The sequence below is a fragment of the Macrobrachium nipponense genome, chromosome 23 (genome assembly GCF_015104395.2).
Source record: "Macrobrachium nipponense isolate FS-2020 chromosome 23, ASM1510439v2, whole genome shotgun sequence".
NCBI classification, from domain to species: domain Eukaryota; kingdom Metazoa; phylum Arthropoda; class Malacostraca; order Decapoda; family Palaemonidae; genus Macrobrachium; species Macrobrachium nipponense.
The window spans coordinates 5,702,599-5,722,406 of record NC_061090.1 but is presented as its reverse complement, the minus strand read 5'-3'; the positions used below and the strand labels follow the sequence as shown (position 1 = coordinate 5,722,406).

General features: G+C 45.8%; 1 protein-coding gene across 6 annotated transcripts in view; it reads left to right on the top strand.

Annotated features, from left to right (window-relative positions):
* The window catches only part of LOC135198406 (exocyst complex component 3-like), a 322,829-nt gene that overhangs the window by 108,568 nt on the left and 194,453 nt on the right, over positions 1–19,808 (top strand). For all 6 annotated transcript variants that reach the window (XM_064225949.1, XM_064225970.1, XM_064225981.1 and 3 more), the window contains exon 3: positions 14,122–14,234. In XM_064225949.1, coding sequence (XP_064082019.1) covers positions 14,122–14,234 — 113 coding nt within the window. The remainder of the gene's footprint in view (positions 1–14,121; positions 14,235–19,808) is intronic.

Sequence of the window (19,808 nt, the reverse complement as noted above, 5' to 3'; positions counted from 1 at the left end):
GAAGCAGAGGATACCAGTTGCTTTTTGGCCAGTCTGGAGCAATCAGAGCTACTAGTCCCTTGAAAGTCCTCAGCTTGCTCAAGACTTTCAAAAGAAGATTCACTGGAGGAAAAACATAAATTTTCCTCCACTGATTCCACATCTAAACGACAGGGCGTCCGTGGCATAAGCCAGAGGGTCCAGGTAGGGGGTGGGCCACATAGCAAGGGAGCTTGTGGTTCGCTTGTGAGGCGAAGAGATCCACTTGGAGACCTGGGACTCTCCGGCATATCCACTGGAATGACCCGTCGTCTAGGGACCATTCTGATTCCAGAGGGACTGACCGGGACAAAGCGTCTGCTATCACATTTCTTACCCCCGCAGGTGAGTGGCGGACAGATGCCATCTGTGTTTGTCTGCTAGCGCAAAGATGGCTATCATGACATGATTCACTGTGTTTGGATTTGGACCTCCTCTGTTGATGCAATGTAATACCACTGCACTGTCCAAAACTAGTCTTAGATGAGACTTCTTCTGGGGAAGGAGTCTCTTCAGGGTAAGAAATACTGCCATTGCTTCCAGGACGTTTTATGTGAAGCTGGCGGAACTGAACTGACCAAGTCCCCTGAACTTGCTTGAATTGAGAATATCCCCCCATCCGGACAGGGAGGCATCCGTGTGAATGGTTAAACACTGGAAGGGGATATTGAAGGGGTACTAATTTGGCAAGGTTCTTCACTTTTGTCCATGGACGGAGCTGATTGCGAAGGATCTGTGGAATTACTGACAACCTTGTCTCGAGATTTGGCGTTTGCTCTCGATCGCCAAACTCGATTTATATCTTTCAGCCTTGCTTTCAGGAGGATGTCTGTCACTGAGGCAAACTGGAGAGAACCTAGGATTCTTTCCTGGTTTCTCCTTGATGTTTGTTTGCATTTGAGAAATTGTTTCACAGACTTGGCTATTTCTTTTCTTTCGACCACCGGAAATTGACAGATTGTGGGAAGACAAATCCTCATTGGATTCCTAGCCACTGAAAACGAGACTCCGGAGTGAAGTCTGGATTTCGTTTTGTTTATCTGGAACCCCAGATGTTCCAGAAATTGAACTACCTTCTTTGTGGCTTTGAGACATTCCTCGACCGTTGGTGCCCAGATCAACCAATCGTCGAGGTATGCTGCTACCATTATCCTTTGAGTTCTCAACTGCTGAACTACCACTTCTGCTACTTTCATGAATACCCTGGGGGCTACATTCAGACCGAAGGGCATCACTTTGAATGAGAACGTCTGATTTCCTAGTTTGAAGCCTAGGAATGGACGGAAGTGTCTGGCTATAGGGATATGATAGTATGCGTCTGTAAGATCGATGGAGGTTGTAACGGCCCCACGGGGAAGTAAGGTCCGTACCTGCGAGATGGTGAGCATTTTGAACTTGTCGCAACGAATGAAAGAGTTTAGCTTTGACAAGTCTAAGATTACCCTTCTTTTTGTTGAGCCTTTCTTTGGCACGCTGAATAAGCGACCTTGAAATTTTAGATGCTTGACTCTCGCAATAGCTCCTTTCTGAAGGAGTTCCTCCGCATAATATGTCAATTCCTTTGATGGTTCCTGATAGAATGATTTGATTGGAGGAGGATCTTTGATCTAACTCCAACCCAATCCTTTGGACACGATGCTCTGTGCCCATTTGCTGAACCCCCACCTGTGACGAAGAGGAACAGCCGCCTCCCTCCTACCTGGGGAGCCTCACTGTTGTTGGGCGGGTTGACCTCCACGCCTCCTGAAGTGTTTACCTCTTGCAGCTCTTCCTGTGTCCACGCTGGCGAAAGTGGCCCCTCACCCTGCTACCCCTAGAGAACCTATTAAAGGCTGGGTAGGCCTGGCTTTCGTACATTGAATTGAAGGCCGGCGAGAGTGCGTAGGAGGTGGAAGGTTGACTCTGAGGAGACAACAGGAGGATGGGTTGCGACTGCTTTGAAGTAGACGGCTGTCCCTGTTGTGTAACTGGGACGGCCTGAACAAATTGCTGTTGCTGCTGTTGCTTCTGGTAAGGCTGGAACCTTCTTCCTGTCTTCTTAGCTTCTTACCAGCAGCAGGGGCGGTCTCTTGTTTCCTCTTGGAAGAGATGCCCCATCTAGCTCTAAGGCTCTGGTTGAGCCTAGCAGCCTCGTGGTGCACCTCATTCACAGAGGCCTCTGGGAAGAGGTCGCACCCCACATGCTGGAAGCTAGGAGTCTATTAGGCTCATGCCTGATAGTTGCCTCCTGCAAGACATGCTTTCGGCAGTTCCTTCTAGCTAGGAAGAAGTCAAAAGCATCAGCTTGGACTGTCTGAAGCTGTGATTTAGGCCAGAATCTTGAATAAAGGTTCTGTGCCGTAAGACAGGGCAGCCATTTCCGTAATGATTAGGGAGTTAAGAAGGGACCTCCCAAATCTTGTTCGAAGCATCAAACTCTGCCTGAATAAGGGTATCAGGCAGTCTTGGAGCTTCTCGCCAAACTGATCCATTGCGCAGTCTGGCTTAAGCTTACCTATTGAGAACGTGGCAGGCAAGTTCTCCCACAATTCTCCAAAGGCTGGGAAGAGCGGAAAAGTAGATTCTGCTTCCCTCAGCTGTGGCATGGGCTCGTCTTTGAGGACTGCCTGAAGAGTTGCTTCCACTATTTTGGTAGCGAACGGAAGAGAAGCCTCCTCCTCCGTAGCGAAAATAGTGAATGGACTCTTGAATTGCTTGGAGTTGGTGTTGGTACACTCCCAATCCTCCAGGCAGTGAACCCATTCCCGCTGTGCGTGATCCCCTACTATACAGCACAGTCTCTCGGGAGTTTTCTTGTCCCGTCTCAGTTAGGAGCAGCAATCGGTCAGCCTAGCATACCCAATTGAAAGGCTGAGTCAGTCCGGGAGGATAGAACTCGAGTCCTCAATTCTTCGAGTTCCACACTCCGGGATAGAGATCATGCCGTCCTTGAAGGGGGCATAAGCGGCCACTCTCCATGGGTTATCCATAGAGAAGGCTGGTAGGGATTCGTAGGGAGGTAACTGTAAAAAACACCAGTACCTGCTACAGGGGAGGGGAGCTTGGCTGAGGAGCCTGGTTAAGACCAGCAAAACGGTCCTCGTGCTCTCTAACTCTGTATTAGAGAGATCTTGAATGGATTGGCCAGACTGGTTGATGGTGTTTGACAGACTGCGCAAACATCTGTTCAAACTTAGATCCCAGAGAGCCAACCATCTCTCCCACTTGTTGCATCACAACTGCCGAAAAGGTGGTGGGATCAAAGGAGCTCGGTCCCGCCACCACCCAAGGAGTTACCGGAGTAGATCCGGTAGATGCCGGAGAAGGCGTTGGCTCGGACGGAGCGCGAGCCTTCTCCTTAGAAGCCTTGCTTCTAGAGCTCTTAGAGTAGGAAGAGCTCGGCTTTGCCTTCACCGCGTCAGCGTAGGAAGTCGTAGACTCCTAGCTGAAGAAGACGACGACTTCTTAGAAGTCGTCTTATGCAGAGTCTTCTGTTCTCTCTGTCCCTTCACCTTCGGGGTACAAAAAAAGAGCGGGAGAGCGGGCAGGGATCTCAGATCCCGTAAAGCCTTGAATGAAGCAAGAAGAAGGGACAGGAGAAGAAGATCCAGGAGCACCCAAGGAAAGACCTTGGGCGCCCGACACACCTACCTCAACCAACAAATCCTCTGCCCCTACGCCATAGGCTCATATTCAGGTCCAGGTTGGCCACATCTGGGCCGGCTCCTGCGTGGAGACGGACCCGAACGCCTGCTGCACCTCCTGCTGGATCAAAGCTATATGAGGGGTCCGCCGAGATGGGGTCCACGTAGCCGGTAGACTTGCCACCGGGGAAGAGATCTGAACGGCCAGCTTCTTGTCAGAATATACAGCTGGCCCTTGGCGGCGTTCTTCCCGAAGCCGCCACCCAAGCCTTCAGGGTTGCCAGGGCGACTTCCTTCACGGCGGCAGCCTGAAAGAGAAGGCGATATGAAGCTTCTAACGGCGGAGCTAGGGAGGTTAGGTTGAAAGCGAAGCTTTAAAACTAAGTGTTAGTAGGTGATAAGACCAAGAAAGTCTAAGAGTAGACTTACCCCACCCACAGCTGACTAATGAGGTCGTAGCAGATGGTGCAAGCCTCCGGGGTGCCAAACGATCAGTCCATTGTGGTGGTGGCACACGGGGCGTGGGTCCTACACTCCTCATGGGCGCAGGGGTCGTAGAGCGTTGCGTTGCAACCTGGGACCTGACAGTTGGTAGCCTGTAAGTGGAGAGATACATGAGTACAGGTGCACCACTTACAGCCTAACAAATGCTCCGCTGCATGCCGGAGCATGTAAGTTAGATTAAACCAGAGCCCCTCCCGCCGTAATACGTGTGGTAATGGGTAAACTAGGCTGGTTGGAGTTGGTCTAAGGCCTACGCCGGAGACAGGAAAAAGATTCCAACCAGGAGTGGTGAGGAGCCATGAAACCACGACGGAGATAGTACATAAATTAAATTAAATTAAAACTAAAATTCACCGTAATATTAGGGTATATCCGTATATATAACGAAGTATAAAATTTTCCCGTCTACTAGAAGAGTGCCCGGGTAAGGAGTGAGCTCTCCTCCGGTAGCGGAAAACAGGATATAGTAGGCAAGCAACAGACCACTAGTAATGTCCACCCCCCCGCCCACTGGGGCGGAGCCAGACGGATCCTATAAACCCAAAGGGGCCCCCGGCCTTCCAGCGGAGGCTCCGTTCGTTACGGTAGGGAAGGGTGGGACGAGGGCAATAGGTGGGGGGTCCCCCGGCGTAACACGGCGGCGGGAGAGAGAGGGGGGGGTGGCCTCCCCCCCCCCCCCCCCCCCCCCCCCCCCCCCCCCCCCCCCCCCCCCCCCCCCCCCCCCCCCCCCCCCCCCCCCCCCCCCCCCCCCCCCCCCCCCCCCCCCCCCACCCCCCCCCCCCCCCCCCCGTCACTACAGCTACCCGCTCGGTAACCCGGTACCCGAGACAAGTGGTCGCCCTATACCCCAGCTGGGATGGAGCTCCAGGCCTCCTCAGAGGGAGAGGGAGGGTATGCTACTGTGGTTGTCATGGCAACCAAGGAGATCCACCAGACCCCTCCCTATACCTGGAGGTAGGGAGGGAAGGGGAAGGGTAAGGTGCTAGGGCACGTGATCGCAGGTGGCCTAAGCCGCGATAGCAACACAACCATAGAGGGGCCACGTGAACCAGACTGTACCAACACATGGCACAAGCACCTAGGCTAGCCTAACACCCTAAATAACACTGATAATACATCGTAAAGGAGGAAAAGACACTTTTAGTAAAAGAGAAAGAAGCCCAGGAGGAGGCAAGCTGTTCTGAAGAACAGTTGACTACTCGGGAGCCAGCGGTAGCCGATGAAGAGCAAGAGCTGGGATGCTGGGCCAGAAACACGGTATAGCCCTAAATACCAAACTAAGAGAAAATGGTAAAGGGCTGTGTCCTAGCTATAAAAACGATGTAATAAACGATGCACGTGAATATAATAAGCCCATAAGTATAAGATGTCCCAGTATGGGAGACCGGGAAATCTTAACACGAGGCGGCACACAGCCGCCACGAGTCAACCGGGAGACCGTATATGACCTATAAGAAGGAAAATACTGGTCCCTAAAAGACTAAAACACTGGAAAATACTACTTATGAGGCACTTAACTTAGCCGATGCAATAGCAGCACGTTCCATCGTAAATGACGAGATAAATCCAAGAAAACAACACGAGAGGAAAAAAGCACTCTAGCGCTGCGAAGCTAATGATTAAGGATGACCGCTAGGGGCGCTGCTGTCCGTGGCGTCGGTAGTAGTAGTAGTAGCGGCCGCATCACCCTTTAGTATCAGCTCTCTCTGGTGGGGATTTTATGTTGGAAGGTCTAAATGGTGAATGACTCGTGGTAGTGAATCCCACTCGCCTATATTCACATACCGACACTTCTTTTATAGAGTGAGCGAGTCAGTTTTACTGACATTTTCTTAATTTTGTTTTTCTCTGGTAATTTTAGATTAATTTTACCTAGAAATAATGATCTTAAGGATATTTCATAGGCTGACACGAGCTGAGCCCAGAAATGATTGGATGGATATTATTGCTATGTGCAAAAGCTTGAAAAGAATAAGATCAGGAGAGCGAAGAGTAGTATGTCTCGCTCTTCTAGAAATAGTCAGGGAATTGCCAATTCTCTTTCCCTTGCTAGTGATCCTATTGATCCTACTTCCATAGTAATAATTCCTATTCCCCCTACTGATACAGGTGTTGGTCCAACTTTAAAGGACATGATAGCAACCATTCAAGCCCTTGGTAAAGGTAGAATCCCTCGTAGAAACAGGGAGAAATCATGGTCGAATGTGAGAGATCTTAAAATCACAAGTTTCAGTGCTAAAATCAGTGCAAGTGCAAGTGCAGTGGAGGGTGCGACCACTCGGATCTATCGCGCTCCTAGTCCTAGACCTCTTCCATGCTCACCAACCCCTGTGAGAAGGAATGTCGACCGACGAAGGGAGGCGAGAGGTTTTAGCTCCCGAGCAGCTGTCCCCTCGAGCGTACCTGTTGACGATCCTCAGGACGCTCACCCTCGCCATAGGTAAGGAGAGGTAAAATTATTATGTCTCCGTTGATACCGCTCGGATCTGTCGTGCTCCTAGACCTAGACCTCTTCCAAGCTCACCAACCCCTGTGAGAAGGAAAGTTGACCGACGAAGGGAGGCGAGAGGTTTTAGCTCCCGAGCGGCCGTCCCCTCGAGCGTACCTGTTGACGATCCACAGGACGCTCACCCTCGCCATTGGAAAGGCGAGGTTAAAGTGTTTTCTTCGTCGTCTGACGATGTAGTACCCAGACGAGGCTGGCGTCAGACTTCGAAATCTAGACCCCTCAAAAGACATCCAGTAGAGCAGGACGCCAAGTGTCAAGAACTGCCAGGAGGTAGTCATTGAAGCAGCCCGAAGCGCTTCCCTTCCAGCTCCGATATTTGCTCTCCAACCAAGCTAAGACGCAAGATGTCGCACAGGCGGCCGTTGTCTTTGGTAGGAGGCAAGGAAATATCAGACGGGGGGAGGCCTTCGGTGCCGGCAGCAACTCCGGAACGCTTCTCTTTAGACTCCAAGGCTTGCTCTCCTACCAAGCTAAGACGCAAGATGTCGCACAGGTGGCCGTCGTCTTTGGTAGGAGGAAAGGAAGTATCAGACGGAGGGTGGCCTTCGGTGCGTGCTGCAACTCCTGAATGCTTCTCTTTCGACTCCGATGCTTGTTCTCCTACCAAGCTAAGACACAAGATGTTGCACAGGCGGCCGTCGTCTTTGGTAGGAGCAAAGGAAGTATCGGACAATTGGATGCCTTCAGTTCATGCTCCAGCTCCTCCTGCAGATTGGCATTCGTCTTCAGGACGTTCGTCTCTAGCCGAACAGGATGAAGAGAGAGATATTGATGTTGCAGGAAGCTCCACAGATTTCCTTACTGCAAGATTGCAGCAGAAGCTCTCCTCATTAATGCAGTCTTATCAGCCTGCTACAAGCAAAGACAGCATACGTCAAAAGCTTGGACGAAAAGCTAGACGCCAGGACGTCATGCCTCAAAAAGCTGGACGGCAGGACGTAGAGCGTCAAGGTTTTCAACACCTAGATGACAGACGTCAACATTCTGGACACCAGGACGCTGAGCGTCAAGAGCCTGGACGCCAGGATGCCAGGCGTCAAGATTCTGGACGCCAGGACGCCAAGCGTCAAGATTCTGGATGCCAGGACGCCAGGCGTCAAGGACGCCGATCGTCAAGATTCTCGACGACAGAGCACCAAGAGTCAAGAAGCTGGACGCCAGGCGTCAAGAGGCTGGACGCCAAGACGCCGAACGTCAAGTATTTGAACAGCAGCACGCCAAATGTCAAGAAGTTCGACACCAGGAAGCCGAGCGTCAGGATTCTCGACGCCAGGACACCTGCAGGCGTCAAGAACATTCTTTGGAAGCACCGACGAAGCATGACATCGCTACGTCGGTTATGGGTCGATCGGAAGAAGGGAAGGATGTCTCCCCCCTTCTCCTTTTGGTCTGATGGAAGACTTTTCCGACGAAGAGAATCAAAGAGATCTACAGCCTTCGTCATACTTGAAAAGACTTATGAAAGTTTTCACGGAACTTTTTCAGGAAAACTTTGTTCCAGCTGCCCCTCGTTCCCCACCGTCAGAGTTCACTCTAGGGAAGGCAACTAAGAAGTCCGACTTCACAAAGATGGTGTTATCATGCTCTTCGAAGAGAGCATTGAAAATTATGAAGGAATAGATGGACACGAAGAGAGACCAAGGAAAGACAGCTTTCTCATTTCCTCCGGCCAGATTAGCGTCCAGATCTAGCATCTGGTAGATACTGGAGAAGCTCTCGGTCTGGGAGTTCCCGCTTCTTCCCATGGGGACTTCTTGAGTCTTGTGGACGCTTCTCGTCGGACGGCCATGGGAAAGACGAAGGTTTTTTGGTCTTCCTCTGAAATGGACCATCTCCTCAAAGGGATTTTTAGAGCCTTCGAGGTGTTTAATTTCTTAGATTAGACTCTGGGATCTTTGGGGAAGAAATTAGAAGCCTCCAAGTCTACTGACATGGAAGAACTGGTTCACCCGATGTCTTGCATAGACAAAGCTCTTTGAGACGGGTCGAACGAGCTAGCGGCTCTTTTCTTGGTGGGAATCCTGAAGAAAAGGGCCCAAATGTGTTCTTTCCTTTTGAATGGGGTCACACCCATTCAGAAATCGGAACTGCTTTTTGCTCCCCTTTCCACTCATCTTTTCCCTCAAGAATTAGTAAAGGAAGTCTCCTCTGCCTTAACTCAAAAGGCTACGCAAATTCCAAGAAAAGAGGCTTCAGACAAGGGCGAAACACTTAGAGATGGTTCCAACGAGTTGGTGGCGTTTTTTTTTTTTTTTTTTTCTCGGCAGGAATGCTTAAGAAAAGAGCCCAAATTAATTCTTTCCTTGCTTATGAGGTCACGCCCATTCATCGGACCTGCTTTATGTGCCTCTTTCAGCACAAGAGTTGGTGAATGAGGTCTCCTCTGCCTTAGCCCAAAAGGCCACGCAGGACTTAATATCGAGAATCCCCAATAATTTTTTTTACGATAATTGGGAACCTTGCCGAATGCTCGAATTCCTTGAATTTCTAGCGTTTGCAAGAAGAACTGCTACTGAAGTAAGAATATCTCTCAGTAGACGACCAACCCTGGAATACAGAAGAACGAACGCGAACATCCAGTTTGGCTTGAACTTTCGTCTTTGGGTTTTCTGTTTTCACTATTGAAGCTTTCCTTAGGTGAAGACTTCTCCTTCACTCTCTTGACTAGAGAAGGAAGGGTGTAGATTTCCAATCCTTATTCTCATTTCTCGAAGGGAAAAGAATTTAGGATGGAAGTAGTTGTACAGAAACCTACAAATATACGACACATATTACCCTCGAGACATGATTCTGTTAAGCAGTTGAATTGTCCGGGGGGTAGTTGCATACCGTAGTTAATTCTACGTTTTGTGACTGAGACGACTTGTATCCTAATGGAACTGCAACTCAGGACTGTCTGCATCTTCCCAGGAGTTAACAGTTTCGATTTTAAGATACTTATGGTATGGTCACGACAACACCACCTCAGTTTTTTGTATTTACCGAAATCTGTTTCGTTTAAATATAATTGCTCGAGCATAATAGATCCCTTTTTTAACGCTCGTTTATTCTAGCCGAACGCATTCCTTCGAGGAATGGACTACCTGGCAACTCAGGATAGCGAGTGAGCAAGAACTAACTGAGTAGACCAGGACTGCAGAAAGACAACTCAGTACCAGCTGGCTCTCCGAGATGCACGGTCGGTTTATGTCTCTCTCCCTTACAATGATTGACTACCGAACTTTTTCTCTGTCCAACAATATCGGACTTACGTCTCTGATTAATTGGGATTCTCACATACATGAATGACATCTTCTGCACCCCCTTGAATATTGCGAGAATTTTCAACAAAGATATATATTCTGGACTCCTTCATCTTTATGTTTACCGCACGGTAACAGAAGTCTTTACTAGTCTCCCGCTGTATCGCATTGCGATAATGCGGAATGTTTCTTCAGACATCTGAGTTTGTCTTCAAAATATCTCGTATTCGGAAGGGTGCAGTTGTTCATTGTTCACCCCGAATTGACAGATATATATGGAAGACATCGCCTGCTCTCCGACCTGCCAGCTCTACTTCCAAAGGATCAGCCCATGAGAAGTAGTACTTCCCTGTGTTTTTCATTACTGGAAACCCCCCCGCTTTCATTGCAACCACAACCTTACAGCAATGAAATAGCTGTTAGCATTTTCAGTCCTTTGTAAGCACAGGTTCAGAACCTTGAGAATCCCTCTCTCGATTTGGCTGTGAAGACATAGGTTGCATTCACTTTCCACCTTCGTCTTCAATGGAACATAGTGTTGTTTTCTTCTTAGCTGAGATTCAACTACTATGGGAATGTCTTGCCATAAAGGACCTCAGTCTCTAGAGGGCAATTGACTTTCGCCTATTGGGCACATTCCTTAAGAGAATCATCACCTCGTTAAGTGATTCACCACCTCGCCGTCCAGCATCAGTGTCAAACAAATAGACAATTTGTATGGTCTCTCGGCATAACCCTTTAAAAGGCAAAGATCACGTGACTTGCTCGGATGCTTGGACAACTTGCCTCAGTACCGAACGCAGTCAGTAGGCAGCTGTCAGAGCGCCCGAGTCAGTTACGGTTTACGCTGTGGACTTAGTAGGTTGTTCCAGAACAATCATTACTTCATCCTAATAGATTGTCCCAGTACACATACCATGGACACCCACCATGGAGTGTCGCTGTCCTATCCATTGCCGAGAAGAAGAATCTTCGCTGCAATGGGATATGAGAATGAGAGACTCTTCGCTGCAGACTTTAAGAGAAGTCTTAACGTTTCGACCTCGACCACTAAGCAATACATAAGCATGTTCGCAGATGTCTTCAATGACAGGAACTTAGATATCTGAATATAAAGATCTCCAAGACCTTCTCAGATCCTTCGACACTACTTAGGAGAGACTACAGTCCCCTCCAGCATGGAATCTGGACGTAGTCCTGAAGTTTATCATGAGTGATAGGTTCGAGCCTTTACAGGAAACATCATTTAAGGACCTCACCATGAAAACTCTCTTCTTAGTTAGTCTAGCGACAACAAAAAGAGTCAGTGAAATCCATGCCTTCAGCAAAGCTGTAGGTTTCAGACAGGGCAATGCTATCTGCTCTCTACAGCTAGGATTTCTAGCGAAGAATGAACGCCCTTCTCAGCCCTGGCCCAAATCGTTCGAGATTCCAAACCTTTCGGATGTCACAGGTAAGGAAGTAGAGAGAGTTCTTTGTCCAGTAAGGGCCCTGAGGCATTACCTGGAAAGAGCGAAGCAATTACGTGGCAATTCAGAGGGGCTTTGGTGTTCTGTCAGAAAGCCCTCTTTGCAAATGTCAAAGAATGCGCTGTCGTTTTTTATAAGGCCTTTAATCAAGGAAGCACATTCAGCATGTAATGAAGCGGATCTCAGGCTACTGAAAAGTGAAGACTCATGAGGTTAGGGCCGTAGCAACCTCTGTAGCTTTTAAACAGAATAGATCCCTTCAAAATATCCTTGATGCAACCTTGTGGAGAAGCAAATCAGTGTTTGTGTTGCACTATCTGGGGCAAGTGCAAACTCTGTATGAACACTGCTACACGCTGGGACTGTTCTTAGCAGCTCATCCAGTAATGGGACAAAGGACTATTCCTGAAATCCCATAACCCAATACCTTTTTTTTCTTACCTTGGAACTATTGAATTTTATGGTTGTTTGTGGAGACTGGACGCAGTCTCCAACAATCATTGATCCTTAGTCAGGTGGTCAACTTGTTCCTTGGTAGCGCCCGGAACAAGGGTATCGGATGAGGTCCTGTCACATAGAGGTTATGCACCGGTTTGACAGCTCCTTGAGGTCTTCAGCCCCCTGGGTGGATCGCTGGATCTCTTAAGGAAAGCAGACATAATGAGGCAGGAGATCATTAAAGTCAGCTTCCTTAAACAGGTACGAACCCGTAAGTTTGTTTATTAACTCCTATGTCAATTCCAATGATGTTGGCTGTCTTGGACCCTCCACCAAAGGTGTCAATCAGCTATATATATAACTACCAGGTAAGTTAGATGTTTAAAAATTATATTTCATAATAAAATAAATTTTTGAACATACTTACCTGGTAGTTATATATATAGCTAACGTCCCTGACATCACGGCAGAATTTCAAAACTCGCGGCAATCGCCGATTGGGTAGTCAGGTGCACCACCTGTGCCCCCTCTACCCAGATACGTAGAACCGTTCCAACTATTCCTCAGATCTTCCATGCCCCTAGTCTCTAGAGGGGAGGAGGGTGGGAATTAAATTATATATAACTACCAGGTAAGTATGTTCAAAAATTTATTTTATTATGAAAATATCATTTTTTGTAAAGTTAAGTGTTACAGTTTGTTAATGTGTTTCGTAAAGTTTAGTTTATGTTTTCCTGACTTTTTTGGTGTTTCGTAAAGTTAAGTGTACGTATCTGCCGTTTGTCCTCCTCCTCTTTCGCCACTTTCGGAAATAGCCTCACTCTAAAGGTAAGCTTCCACATTTTACTACATATGTACGTATATACGTACAGTATTTCTTGTATACCATGTACACTAATACACTTTATTTACAGGTACTATGTAGTACATATTAGCAGTACGTATTAAGTTAGGTATTGTATGGTCTAAATTGTTGTAGTATTTCATTGTTTATAGGTCAATTTAGCTTTATTATGAAATTTACTGGGGTGTTTTTGGAGGGCTTGGAACGAATTAACCATTTTACATGTAAAATGCGGTTCATGATACAGTGGTCCCCCCGTATTCGCGGGGGATGCGTACCAGACCCCCCCCGTGAATAGTTAGAACCCGTGAATGTTTGGAACCCCTATGAAAATGCTAAAAACAGCCTATTTTGTTAGTTAAAACTCAAGAAAAACCCACTAAAAATTTTCATACTTGGTTTTTTTAATAGTTTTATCACAAAGTGCATTTTATGATGAAATTCATAAAAAAAAACAGGAATTTGTGGATATTTATCATAGAAAAATACTGCGAATGCGCGAATTTTCCGCGAATAATGCAGGGAAACGTTCCCCAGAGAAATCTGCGAATGTGTGAGTCCGCGAATCTGGAGAACACGAATATGGGGGGTCCACTGTACAAAGGGCGCTTCGGAATGGATTAATATCGTATCTCGAGGTACCACTGTATAAAGAAAAACAAACTTGCATCAGAGCACAGACTGTGTCATTGTTAAAGTAAACAAAAACTCTTAGAAATGTTTTGAGGAATGGTGGTTAGATATGCAGGCAGTTTACGGCTTACGGCGTTCTGAGGTTACAACACTTTTCAATTAGTATATTCACCATAAATTATATCCAGGTTTACGGCGCATGTTCCAGGGTTAAGGCACTTACAGCGCCGATCTGTCGGAAGAAATATGTCTCCAAAAATGCAAAATAATCAATATTTGAAGGTATTTTGATGAAAAATGCACTAAAAATGCAGTTTACATAGTTTTCAATACACCCAAAGCATTAAAAATAATTTTTTTTTAGGATTTTTTATGATTTTCCAGCTTACAACAATTTTCGGCTTACGATGCTTCTCAAGAATGGAACCCCTGTTGTAAGTCAGGGACTGCCTGTACAGACAGTCCCCGGTTATCAGCAGACTCGGTTATCGGCGATCCAGTTTTGTGGTGTTTGTCCAGTCCCAAAAAATTATGGCGCCTTATGGCACCATAAGGGTTCTTATGGGGTGCCATAAGGATGCTTATGGCATGCCATAAGGGTGCTTACGGCTTCGATAACCGGTTATCAGCGCCATAAGCCCCATTATGGCGCCATAATTCACTGAGTTTCAGTTAATGGCAGTTTTCGCTTATCGACACACCCCCAAAAATGTTCAGAGGCAAAGTATTATAGAATAAGTTGGAAGTATTGTAGAATAATACCAAATATTTACGTGAAAACAAAAGAGTCTCTGTAATACAGTAATTATAAACTAAATAGATTCTGTTTTAACATTAACAGGCATCAGTAGAAGCAATGCTCAAGACTGCCATGCAGAGTCAGCTTGATGGTGTGCGTACTGGTTTGAGTCAACTGCAGGCAGCGCTAGTGGATCTGAAGGAGATAAAATCAGGGTGCGTTAAGGGCAATGATCCCTCATTAATGCTTTGTTCCTTTTATGTTTATTTATACCCAACAGTAGTTGTGTAAGCTGATCTGTCATAGAAGCTTGGCGTTTCAGGGACTGCGAGTCATAGTTTTTCCTCAAATATATTCCAAACTAATTATTTGATTGAGTTGGTACTTTGATACAGTGTACAGGACACCTCCTGCTAATTTTTGGCAATATTGTCAAATGGTGTTAGTTAAGGTGTTTACTCTTGACTTTTAAAGGCAAAGTCGTATGAGTCAGCAGGACTCCTTTACAGAACCGGACATCTGCTATCACCCATCCCTTCCCTCTCTCTCACTATTTCTTTGTCGCTGTTTTTCTCATCTATCATCCCAATAAATGTCTGTAATTTACAATATGCAATAAATACAGTTTTCCATATTTTTCAGTACCAGCAGATAATGGGAGAGTTCATAATGAAAAGGCAAGGGAGGTTTGATGTAACAAACATAATACTGTAATCGTTAATTTTTCCCAGCGTTTTCTGTTAATAGTAGCATTAATTGTAGATGAAACTGGGATTTAATTTGGTTATCTTATCTTACCTGCTCACAGTGAACACGTCAATACAAGAGGTAAAGATTCAAGAGATCGTGATAATCGGTACATTAAACTGGGTGAATCAAGACCCAGAGAAAGAGAACTTCTTTCTCTGGGTGTCATCAGGTAAAAAAAAAAAATATCTTTTTACTAATCTAACGCCAGTAATTCATTTGTACCATGCAGTTTAGTGAAGAGGAGAGTTTCATGCATCGTGAATTATGTTACATATTTATCATTAATGTAAAGTGATTCACTATTTTCATATACGTATGTACATACCTGTTTTTGAGATAGGTTCCAAAATAGGATTTTACTTGTTTTTCTTAGAATTGGGACAGTCGTTTATGAATGCTACAAAACTTAGATGTACATACCACATCTTTTGATTGTTTACCTTTACAGAACCTTGCCTGCTCTTTTCATAGCTCTTCATTTCTTTTGAAAAAATGGAAAATTACACCTTTTTCCTTCTTAATTTTCCGATACCTATATTTGCAACCATTAACACAACTTACATATGGCATTATGCAGTGTTATATATAATACTCAATAATTATTGAGGAATTCTCAAGTCTAAATTGGTTCACAAGTGAATCTTAAAGAAAACTGGAATGTCCTTATTATCCTGTGCCATTCAGGTGATCACTGAAAGGGTTTCCTACTTAGGACAATAATATCGTATATACAATAAATTCAATAGTTATAATTAAATAAACACAGACTCTACAACAACCAAAAATTTTATAACATCCAATATTGCCCAATATAATATGTTAAACAGGAAAGGAGTTGCAGTGCAGAGACGGGCAGGCCAGGAAAGTGGGTTGAAGGAGGGATGAGGAGGGGAATTGTGGAGGAAGTAGGGAGGGATGGGATGGGGTTAAAGCACATTTGAAAGCATAGGTTGGCGATGCTTGGCAACACCTTGTAATTCAAGAGTAAATGTCTTAATTAACACCATTTGACAATGCACTACTTATGTTACCAAAATTAGCAGGAGGTATCTTGTACACTGTGTCAAAGTACCATTTCAATCAAATAATTATTTTGAAAGGTATTTGAGAAAAACGATGACTCACAGTCCCCGAAATGCATAGTAGTGACAGTTGAGATTGGTGGTGTTGAGAACCACCTACTCAATGTACCCTTAAAGGTGGGTAGCATCATCAGTGCACCTCACATGGTGAACTGTGGGCTTTACTTAAAGGTGTTTGCAATGTCCCTTCAACCTCTAGGTGTATATACTTTTTAGCATTTTACTCTGCATCCATTCCTGCTTTCTTCCTTCAGTTTTTTGTCCAACGTCTCTGTATTATTTTCATATAGGTAACTTACCAAGTAATTATGTAGCTAATGTTTCTACTCACGTGGCGGCTTAAATTTTGAAATTTGTTGTAGCACTTGTTTTTGTGTAGGTGACTAGCCCCACCTACTTTCAAGGAAGAATAGGCATAACACAGTTGGAGAGCTCAATTCTTTTATGCCGTTTAACAACTAAATTTTAGTTGTATGAACAGCTTGATTTTTTATTTATGATGCTGGATGGTTGTATTTAATCTCCATTTTGGTGAAGTTGTGGTGGAATCAAAGCTAACAACTAAGCAAGCAAAGTTCCCCACAGTTACATCAATCGTACCGACATTCAAAAAAGACCCTTGGCCACACTTTCCCCTTTACTTTACTTTTACTCAACAGGATAATTGGTTCACCTACAGACACAAATGAAATTCTCACACTTTTGTACTCACCATCAATGACTGACTTCAGGGCGAGAAGCTGTGCTGTCCACTCGGTATAGTCATCGACACACAACCGTTACGAAGAGAGTCGCAACACAAAACAAACAACCGAGTACTATAGCCATCCAATAACTCAACAACACAACAAATCAATGTGCAGACGAACACCAGCAACATCAAAACAACATCCCTACAAGTCCACATACAACCACCCACAAACAACACCAAGAAATCACAACAGCTCACCAACGACAACCCCCAAGCGCCTCAGTGGCGTGGTTGGTATGGTGTTGGCGTCCCACCTCGGGGGAATGGCCAAGTTCGATTCTTGGCCATTCCATTGAGGAGTGAGAGATGTGTATTTCTGGTGATAGAAGTTCACTCACGACGTGGTTCAGAAGTCACGTAAAGCCGTTGGTCCCGTTGCTGAATAACCACTGATTCCATGCAACGTAAAAACTCAATAGTACAAACAAACAAACAAACAAACAACAACCCCAACAACTCACATACAGCACAACAGAAACTCAAAAGTTCAACAACCTTCCAATGCACAAGCACAATAAACTTTAACAATATAGGCACAACAAACTGTTAACACAATATCACCAGCAAATCAGAACAACTTCAGAAAACCCGCAGTATAACTGACCATCCAATGCTGTCTTCTAAGACTGCTGCCAACTATACCTAACCATCACAGGCTCTGATCTCAGACTGATTCAAAAATACAGACTGTCCCAACAGACACAACAACTGCTTGCCGAACGAACAATTCGCTTGTTAGCTATCCATTCGCACGAACACAAACAACCTAACGAGCCAACAACCAGCCTCTCTCTCTCTCTCTCTCTCTCTCTCTCTCTCTCTCTCTCTCTCTCTCTCTCTCTCTCTCTCTCTCTCTACCCTCGAGTATGTTGTCAAATTTAAATTACCATTTTACTCCTCCATAAAGTATGCATACTCTTGGTAGCCTTCATGCTATTTATAGATAGTTTACAAGTTTTTTAACCTATTTTTCACTGATTAAGACATTTATTCACTGACAGTCTGACTTGAATGCATCTAGTATTCGTTTTTGCAAGACTAGACTGACTAAAGCCTACGGTTCACATACTATCTCTATTAATTGTAGGGGACAGGTTTGCACAGTTGAGTTGACTTGTGATGAATGCAGGGAGGAACTGGGATCAGGAGAATTGGAAGGTGTTAAAAGCCCATTTAGACAAGCTTGAGAGAGGCAGGAAAAGAAAAGCAGCTGCTAGAGCCAAAGCTTGGAATTTAGCTAGCCCAGAGTCTACTAAATAGTTGCAGTTGATTTGCCTGTTTTGTCCTCTACTGTGACTGCTGTTTTTCCCATAACCAGCCCTTCGACTATTCCCCCTTCTCCTTTACCTGGCTCCCATGCTTCTGACCCCTTTGAAGAAGTGCATAGCATTGGCAGATTGCTCTTCTCCGCTCCCATGTAAGCATTTTCAGGGAACTGAGCACAGCCCCCAGCTTTCATGTTGGTACTGAAACAGTCAAGAACACTTTTCTCCTGAGTGCCCAGTTGAAGACTGCCAGTATTTGGCACCAAAGTGCCTATCCACCTCTCAGAAGTGTCAGTCTTTCTCTTCTATGTGCCCATCATTCATAGAGCTCTCATCTGCTTCTCCTGAGCACCTGGTGCCATCTCCCACTTGCTTGGCGCCAGCTGCTAAGTGCCTGGCACCACATATCAGGCGCCCAGTACCACCTCCTCAATTGTCTACTTCAGTTGCTGCCACACCCATGGTGCATGATCCTTCTCTGGTGCCCATTCAGTGCCAACTCGGTGAAATTTTGGGCCTTTTACAGAAAATGCCTGCTTTAGCAAAGGACCCCCTGGACTTGTTTCCTTCTCCAATTTCATCAGATGATGAAGTGGTCAACCAGGAACCTTCTCCCACAACTTTTGCAGCCCTCCTTAGATATTTCTTGGTTTCGTTTCTGACTTTCTTCACTCCAGCTGCCCCAGCTTCTGCCTATACTTGTTTGGTGATGAACCAGCCTGATGATAGTTCCAGGCTTCCCAAGAGGGTTCTGTCCTCTTTGTCCAGGAAAGCATTGAGTGGAATCGGAGTGTGGCTCTTGGAGAAGAGGGAGCAAGGCAGGGCTGTCTTCTGTTCTCCCTTTCGACTTTCACATAGGAGGCACCTCTCTTGTGCTACCAGAGAAGCTCCTTCTTTGGGAGTCATAGATTGGCTTTTGCATAAGTGAAAATCCTGTCCTTGTTGACAGAACTTGACCATCTAGTGAAAAATATTTTTAAAGTCTTTGTAGTGCTAAGCTTCTTAGACTGGACCATGGGAGTACTCCTAAGGAAGATTGAGGACTGTTGTGATCTTGTGGGGTACTGGTTGGGTGTCCCCTCTTGCATGAACAAAGTTATTATATTGTGTATGGCTCCCTAGAATTCGCTGCTATGTTTTCTCCGGGGATGCTGAAGAAGAGGGAACTTTGGTGTTTGTTTAACACCAGAAATCTGCTCTTTTTTTTCAATGTTGGAGCACCATCATCTTTTTCCTCCAGCAACAGTACAGGAGACAGCCTCAGACCTCCAGAAAAAGTCCACCCAAGATCTCCTGGTCTTGTCTCCTAAATGTTCCAGGGAATCAGCTTCATTTGGCACCAAAACAATTTTGCCCCTCCAACAGCAGTCCAGTCCAGGCCTCACTCAAACTTATGCTTGGTCAGACCAGTTAAGAAGACCTCCACCAAACCTTCCTCTCAAAAGTGAAAATCCAGTCTTCCATGTACTAGTGGGAGCCAGACTTCTCCGCTTTTGGGAGAGATTGGAAGTCAGAGGCATAGAGCCATGGGTTTTGAAGGTTCTTAGAGATGGCTACTCCATCCCTGTCAAGGAGAACCCTCTCTTAGTGTCAACACCCATCGCATTGACAGCCTACTCAGTGGGCTCAGAGAGGTATTTGGCCCTTTCAGAAGAGGTCTCTTTCTTTCTCAGGAAGACAGCTGTAGAGGTGGTTGAGGAGATCAGTACAGAGGGTTTATACAACTGTCTGTGTGTGGTCCCAAAGTCATCAGGGGGCTGGAGTCCTGTCTTCGACATCAGTGCCTTGAATTTCTTTGCCCAGAAGACAAAATTCAAGATGGAAACAAACCAGTCAGTCCTATCCTCCATTCACCAGAGCAAGTGGATGGTAACCATCGATATCCAGGACACAGACTTCCATGTCCCCGTACATCTGGATTCCAGGAAGCACTATTGTGCA